General features: G+C 30.4%; 2 protein-coding genes and 1 pseudogene across 2 annotated transcripts; all 3 read right to left on the bottom strand.

The window, feature by feature from the left end:
* Window positions 1-2,854: 2,854 nt before the first annotated feature.
* LOC111038593 lies at window positions 2,855-4,662 on the bottom strand. Its single transcript, XM_022321756.1, is given in 8 exon segments — window positions 2,855-3,037; window positions 3,118-3,182; window positions 3,360-3,451; window positions 3,530-3,657; window positions 3,660-3,725; window positions 3,927-4,214; window positions 4,302-4,491; window positions 4,550-4,662. Coding segments are annotated over 8 exon segments (1,125 nt in total).
* Window positions 4,663-5,472: 810 nt separating this feature from the next.
* Window positions 5,473-6,003, bottom strand: LOC111038584. The gene is made up of 2 exons (XM_022321744.1): window positions 5,929-6,003; window positions 5,473-5,864 (listed from the first exon to the last, which is right to left on the bottom strand). Exons 1-2 carry the CDS (start codon window positions 5,933-5,935, stop codon window positions 5,473-5,475), a joined length of 399 nt encoding a protein of 132 aa, XP_022177436.1. The 5' UTR covers window positions 5,936-6,003.
* Window positions 5,936-6,400, bottom strand: LOC111038576 (annotated as a pseudogene).
* Between the last annotated feature and the right edge of the window lie 1,977 nt (window positions 6,401-8,377).

Below are 8,377 nucleotides of genomic sequence, written 5' to 3'. Positions count from 1 at the left end.
TTAGTTAACCACCCTGAAATAAAATATAAACGAGCAAAGTCAAAACAAACAATCGACATAGTAAGAAACGGAAACTGTTTGAATCCAACACCCTTAAAAATCGGAAAAAAAACCATCAAATACAAAGTATTAAATACATGTCCATTTGACGCAGTGGTTCAAGCAATAGCTACTGGATACATTGATTCAAATGCATACGCAGATTATATCAATGTATCAACAAATTCTGTATTGCAGCTTTCAAAATACTTAGTGCACAATGGGGCGAATTCATCACTTTATACACAAAGAGCTACTATACTAGAATCCTCAGGGCAAAAATCCAAATTGATGTGTGGACTAATGGAGTTAGATTGCCGGTTCAACGTTAATAACTTATTGGAGCTTTTAATTAAAGATGAACCAAGTATTTGGGAATATCACACATGTGACACCGAAGCTAGGCAATCTATGAAACCATTGATATTCATTCCAATAAATCTCGGTGAACTCAATAAAGGTAAATATATATAAAAAAAAATGTATATGATAAAATTATTATTAAATTCATAGGTAGATATAATGCAAAGACCAATATTTTGTGAATGAATAATGTACTAAAAATATTATTAATTCGATGAACATATTTTTTTTTTCAACATACACACAGTGTGATTATTTTTAGGTATGTAGAAACTATTTTATTTCATCTTTGCCTATATTATTTGATAGTAAAAGGCCTAATAACAATTGATTTTTAAATTATAAACATTTATTATTTTAATTATTCACTATAAACAGATTCCAGAGAATATTTCTGTAAAATAATGTTACGCATTTAACATAATATTATGTCGGATAAACATTTTGGGTATAATTCTATTATTTTAAAGTTTAGATTGAAATGAGGTTAATATAGTATAGTATAGATGAGTAAAGGTATTCATCTTCTACAATAAATACAGGGTGGTAAACAATTATCATTTTTTTTTCATACCTATGTGTTTCCTACGATACAGTAATATACAAATACGAAAAGTTGTTATTGAATAAATAAATTAAAACAAACACTGTGCATTTACATATTATTTCTTATTAGGAGGATTTAAACAAATACAAAATGCTATAGACAATATGAAGCCAGACCCAATTGATACATATAATAGAAAATGTTATCACAGTGGTTGCAATGGTACAATAGTTGTGACAAAAACACTTAATCAGCATATTTGGTTCGACACAATTATGTACAAAGGTATGGACATGGAATTTAAGCTGGAAGACATACCACTCAATATAAACATACATGAATATAAGTAAGATGATATTATTTAAAACCTTAATAAAAAAAAATTCAGATTAACTTATGAAGCTAAAAAATTTATCTTCATAATAATAATATAATTACAGGTACAGATTTGTAGCAGTCATAGCATTTGTCGAAGGAGTAGAGGGAAGTTTGCCTCACTATGTAACATATTGTAGACGGATACATGGATATTGGGAGTGCCATGACGACTTGTCCTTACGAGTTAATAGATGTAAAGAGACGAAAAAGATAAAACCACACACCATGCTATTTACAAAACAAGAAGAACTAATGTTATGAAATCAAAGTTTAATCAAAAGAAAATAATTATAAAAATAAAAAAGTTTTTCAAGTTGTATTATCATAATAATTTCTTAGGTCTTAGACTCAATAGCATGAAAATAAAAATAACTAATAGGGGAATATCAATTATAAGATAAAAAATTGTAGGGCTGCAAGGTTAATGGGGATTTAAAAATTAATTTATGATATGTAACCAAGTTTGTTGGACCACGTTTTAAAGTTGTTGGACACCAGAACTTAATAATACAAAAAATTATTTATTTCAATTTGGATAATAAGTGTAAAATGAAAAATGTAGTGCTAGAAGGAAATGGTGATTTAAAAACTTAGAAAAGTTGTTGGGATAAATTTTTTTGTTCTATTAAGTGTAAACATGTTTGTTGGACCACTTTTCAAAGTTGTTGGACTTCAGATCTCAATATAACGACAGTTGAACATTTTAATATGAAAATTATGTTTAAAATGAAAAATGTAGTGCTAGAGGAAAATGGTGATTTAATAACTTAGAAAAGTTGTTGGGATAAATTTTCTTGTTCTATGTTGTGTAAACATGTTTGTTGGACCATGTTTTAAAGTGGTTGAATACCAGAACCCAATATTTATTTTGATTTGTAGTGCTGGTTGTGAAGTTGGCACTACATACTTTGAACTTGAATAACTTTTGAAATACGTTCCAACAAATTCCAACAATTCTCCAACAATGTCCAACAATGTTATACGAGTATTTTTGGTAGAGTTTTAAAGTTTTTTTTTGCATATGTAGTGCTGGTCATGTAGTTGGCACTACAAACTTTGAACTTGAATAACTTTTGAAATACGTTCCAACAAATTCCAACAATTGTCCAACAACGTCCAACAAGTCCGAGTAAAGTTTGTTGGATTGGTTTCAGGTTATTGTGCCAACTTTGTAGTGCCAGTTTCACGTAGGTCCGTACTCCGCCACCACAATCCGTTTAAAATAGACTGATTTCATTCGTGTGCCGATAGGCGCAGCACTTGACGACTCAAATATATTTAAATTAAAAAAAATAACTATCATTCGCTCTACAGTTACAGCTCCTTCAATAATTCTCTTAGATGAATTGTGTTTAGTTAGTTTGAAAGAAGAGAGATTAAACTATGCCTCCTCGAAGAGATTTTTTTGATTGATTGGGTATATAAACAAATATTTAAGTTTAAAAATGTAATTTATTTTTATTTTTTTCCTCCGTATAAAAACAAAATAAAATAATTAAAAAAAAAAAAACATCGAGAAAGCACAGTTTAAGTCACGATCTTTCTATTAGTGTTAAAATCACGTTTCTGCTGTATTTGTGTATTGTGTAATGTGCATAGAGCTGAGGCATGTTTTACACCTTCAATATACACGTTCGACGTCCTCTTAATGTAATATCTTATCCTACGGGTTGCATCTACTCTTTCCACGCTAGGCGTATAGTTTCTAACCTTAACATTTAAAAATAACAAAAACATATAAATAAGTATTTTGTACATACATTTAAAATTAAATGAAATCATTAATTTACTGTTGGGTTTCTTCGAACTTGGCCCATTTCAATATAAAACTGATTTTCGATCAGCAATTGTTTTTCTAGAATAAAAATAAAATATTTAATTACTTATTATTTAACATATTGTAACCAACCCCCTTAAATCATAACATTTAATACATAGCACTAAATAAATAAATAAAAAGCCATAGGTTATGTAGAAAGTTAGATTAGACTTCTAATTTCCGAACAAATATTGTTTACAAAATTGATTTTACGCAAAAAATCCGAAATATTTGGATGTTTTCCCATTTGGTTTAGTAATGTCGCATCAAATGGCGCCAAATAATTGTTAGTGCGGACATCAGAACTAAAAAGTGTATGTATTTTAAAACTATTAGGTTGTTTATTTATAATTATTTTGTTTTATATTATTAAATTCTTATACCCGTAAACACCTATGTATGCAGCGCCAATTTCAATGAGGCAAAAATCTTCAATATAACTAAACAGAAAAATGTCCAAACCTTGAGCGATGTTTGGATATTAGTTGGCAAAATCAACAACTACCCTAAAAACCCATTGTAAATTGTGAATCTACAATTGGGTTGTACTTGTGCTGGCAAATGTGATAAGGCTAAGATCTATAACAGACATTTTTGTAAAACATTATAATTTAAAAGTATATTGTTTCATATATTCTTATTAAGAGGATGCTACACAGATATTTTTTGTTTCCATCTTACAAGTGTGTAACATAATAAATGTATGCAGTTGTAAGACGGAAACAGCAAATGGCCGTGTAGCGTCCCTTAATTCCAGTAATCCGTTATCAATTATATTACCATGCGCAATATTTTAGCCACCTCAGGACTTGATTGAAATAGATTAAATATACTATTTAAACTCCTTTTGCAGTGCCTTACAACAGATTGACAAAAATGGAACCAACACCCCTGGAATTTGCTTTCGAGAATTGTTGATTTCACAGCATTTATCAAACCCCTTTCAAAATCCGATATTATTACTAGCTCCGCATAATTTAACAGAAAAATCTGGCGAGTAATTATCAAAAAAGACTCATATACAGCCTGGGTCATTTTTGAAGTCAGTGTGTAAACCATTGGAAAAGACTAAAATGGAAAATACAGTCAATAAGTATGTACTTCAGAAAAATGAAATAATTATGCTAATTATACTTACTACATTTTTAAAACCACCTGAAATGTCACAAGCCAACCTTTGGTGAACTGAGGTGGATATCTGGGAACCGTCTTAAAAGTCCCATCAATTCCTACAAGGGTTACTGTGAACAGCTCATTCCTATATTTTTGAATCGCATCTAAATTTGCAAAAACTATGCCAACCCTTTCGCCTTCTGCCATTAATGGTAATTGTTGTTGAAAAAAACTAAACAAAAATATATTAAAATATTTTATTTTTATGGATAATGCTCGTACAATTTTACTTAGAGGATGGATTGTGCATTGCTGATCCATATGCTGAATTTTGTTGTTGGCTCAAGATATCTATCAGTTTTTCGAATGAAGATGGATTCTTAGGATGACGGCACCGACGCATTTTTTTTACACACAATTGTGATTGCAGGGCGGCCTCACCGTCTCCGTGGAACATATACGGCGGAACAGGATTAATGCCGTTGACTTGGGCGACAGCAATAACCAATACCCAAGTAGGATGACGACGACGAGTGACGTGTTCGCACAGCCTAGCTCGGCGGGCGAAAGCGACGTCAACTAGTGGACGAGCAGGGCTCAAGTCACACGAAAAAAAATCAAAACGAACAAGGTCGGCACAGGTGGCTGGAACTCGGAATCGCGGACGCGACGAATTCGGTGAGGACGAGGGCTCGGGTGAACAATCAAAAACGAAAAAAAGAATGGTGGTAATGACGGCGACGGCGGACGACTAGTGATAGGCATAATCGAGATATCTCGATTGTTTTTTATAATCGAGATATTTCGATTATGAGTAAAATAATCGAGTAATCGAATAATTTCGATTATGAGAAAAATAATCGAGTAATCCAGTAATTTCTGTTATGAGTAACGTAATCGAATTTTGAAGTGTTTTGAATTATTATCTGGTAATTGATTATTTAGTAGGTATATTTTAAATCTGAAAAATGGTTTACATATGACATTACAATTTTTAATGTAGTATATATTTAATATTTATGATTATATGTATTTATTACCTATCTACTTTAATCTTGAACAGGCTAAACTACTGAGTTCTGATTATATCGCTGGTTGTGAACTTATAAAACATCAATAAACGTGNTAAAAAAAGAATACCCATAGGTATCATTAATATCTGTCATATATTTGAAGTATATATTATCATATAAGTATAAAAAAAAAATAGAAATTATAATGTCCTGACTGAAGAACTTCTCAATGGGTAATTGTTTACCATGTACATTTTTAAATGTTCTCTTATATTCTTCATATCGTCAACATTTAAACTTGTGTCTCTACGATTTGTTACGCTGGTTGTGGGCTGAGGGTAAACTACATCTGAGTCTTCAACATTTCTTAACCATTTGGTATTAAAATGATCATGCTCCAATTCAATAATATTGTGTAGTGTGACACAACAAGATACAACAGATGGAATAAAACTATGGTGAATATCAATCCTTTTTTGTAGGCATCTCCATCTACCTTTTAACCTTCCAAAAGCATTTTCAACTGCCATACGCGCCGAACTTAAATATGTGTTGAAATTATCTTCCTCAATGCTTACACTACCAGTATATCCTTAAAATAAATATAATATATAAAATAGTCAATTTTTAGTCTAAGAAAAAAGTAGTTCTTATACCTTTCATTTACCATGGAAGGAGTGGATATGCTGGATCACCGAGCAAAAAATAAGGTACATCTACACCATCAATATTTTTTTTAATTGAAGGTATTTTTTGATGAGAGTAGTTATATAAATTTGAGCTTTTTAAAACAGCAGCATCATGTACACTTCCCGGAAATTTGCAACATATATCAGTAAATCTAATTATTAAAAAATAAGAGTTATAAATATACCTAAATGAGATGTTAACAGTATTGAATTATATTTAGTTATTGACTATTGTCGTTCACACAATTTCTATAGGTATATTACATTAGTAGTTATACCAAAATTAGTAAATTTATTAGTAAATGTTTAATTTGTTTAATTACTTATATTCGTGATCTACCACTGCCTGGCAAATGAGTGAGGTCCAACCTTTTCTGTTAATGTAGTCTAATCTACCATTAACTGGAGCTAATATGGGAATGTGTGTTCCATCTATCATACCAATAACCTTAAATTTAATTAAAAGTTAGCAAACTTATTATTAAACAAATTATCTGGGGTATCGGGTATATCAGTGTGCAATAAAAAGTTGTCTCTATAGTTTATTATTTACACCTACCTGTACCATCCCAGTTTTTTTTTCCACAGCATTTGCTATACGTAAAGCTTCGTTTTCATCAGGAAACTTCACATACTTGGATAGAAGTACAGTATTTATAGCTTTGACCACTTGATATAAACATTTTTTAACTGTGCTTTTGTGCACTCCAAAAGCATTTCCTACTATCTTGTACTCACAACAACTTGCCAATTTGTAAATAGTCATTGCAATTTTCTTATTAATTGCAACAGGCGCTCTTACAGGCAAACAATTTGGTTGCAGATGAATTGTTAGTTCTCTAAATGTATTATAGCCCTATTAATTACAAATTTACAATTGATATTATTTATTTAATAGAAACATACTTGACAATCTTTTCAAATGTTTCTTTTGTCATACGAAAATTTTCAATCCAGTCTTCTTTTCTAAACTGGACATTAACTATTTCCAGCCACCAGTCGCTAGAACGTTTTTTCATCCATAAACTCCTTATACGTGGTCCATTTAATAAAGGTCCAATAATTAATCTATAGCTATCAAGCAATTGTTGACGATAATGTAAATTCATTTTTTCCAAGTCATCACGTAACTTATTTTTGAAGTCCCTTCGCTTTTTTATAACTAAGCGTCTCAGTTTGTTACGTCTTTTATTTTGTTGTTTCAAATTCATTCGTAATAATTCCATCATTTGTAACAATTGTAAATAGTTAGAAGAAGACATACTCCATAGAGTTTTAACAAAATTCTACACATTAAACACAACAAAGTTCTAAAAATTAATTACTTTAACTGATAACTATTAGCTATAAATAATAAATATTAAATTATAATAATTTTATCGTATAATTGTTATCAATGGAATATGTAATATCGCAGAATAAATTGGAGGGAAAAAATGAAATTATTAATTCGAATTGAGTTAAATCGGTTTTAACTGTGCATATAACCGTTGCAACGTAAACTGGTTTGGTGGAAGTGTATTATCCTAATACGGTATTACGATAGTATGTATACTTGTAACCTAATTCGAATTGATTCAATACGAATCAAGTTAATACGAATTAATGGATGCATGTAAACGTAGTTATATATAGCACCAGATAGTACTAGATAACGAACTCTCTCTATCAGTTGAAGCCTTTTTCTTAGTTGGTATTATATGGTATTTTATATGGGGACTATTAATTATTTAGTATTGTTTGTATTATTGCTAAACCTCTTGTTAATAAAAATATTTTACATTAATCATTTAACATTAATTATTTTATTTAACCATTAAGAACGATGTTATTCCTAAAACATTTTCGACAAAATGGCTGCCAAGCTTCACCGATAACAATATAAATAATACAGGAGTTCTTTATCTAGTGTAGTATAAAAGTCGAATGAAAAATTGTGTAGTGAATCCATCTAATTAGGTTACGATAACTTAGAACCCGTATAATGTGGTTTGTACGTTAATTGCAGTTGATCAAGAAAATTGGTACAGAAAAAAGAAAAATTCATTGAAAAGTTCACAACAAGGTTTATAAAAGAACACAAAAGAAAACACTAATACCAGTACATAATATTTACTATATTGGTGATGTATTGTAGATGTAAATCAGTTTTGTTATAGTTCATCTGCTCATTTTTAGTCGGCTTAAGTGTTGTGGATCGACAAACGACGTGGGCGATCCGTTCACATTGTGTATTTCGTCCGATATATGGGTAAATTCCGAGGGTTTGCACGCCCTAGACATAATGTATTGTATAGATTTTATTCTGCAGGGAGGTGTTCCCGATATGCTATTATAATACAAAAAAAATGTTCCGAGAATGAAGTACCTATAAACAAAATTGTAATTTCAGCATAATATCACTTTACCAGTTTAA

The sequence above is a fragment of the Myzus persicae genome, unplaced genomic scaffold (genome assembly GCF_001856785.1).
Source record: "Myzus persicae strain clone G006 unplaced genomic scaffold, MPER_G0061.0, whole genome shotgun sequence".
Taxonomy (NCBI): Eukaryota; Metazoa; Arthropoda; class Insecta; order Hemiptera; family Aphididae; genus Myzus; species Myzus persicae.
The sequence above is the reverse complement of the archived record's forward strand: the minus strand, read 5'-3'. Positions and strand labels throughout refer to the sequence as shown.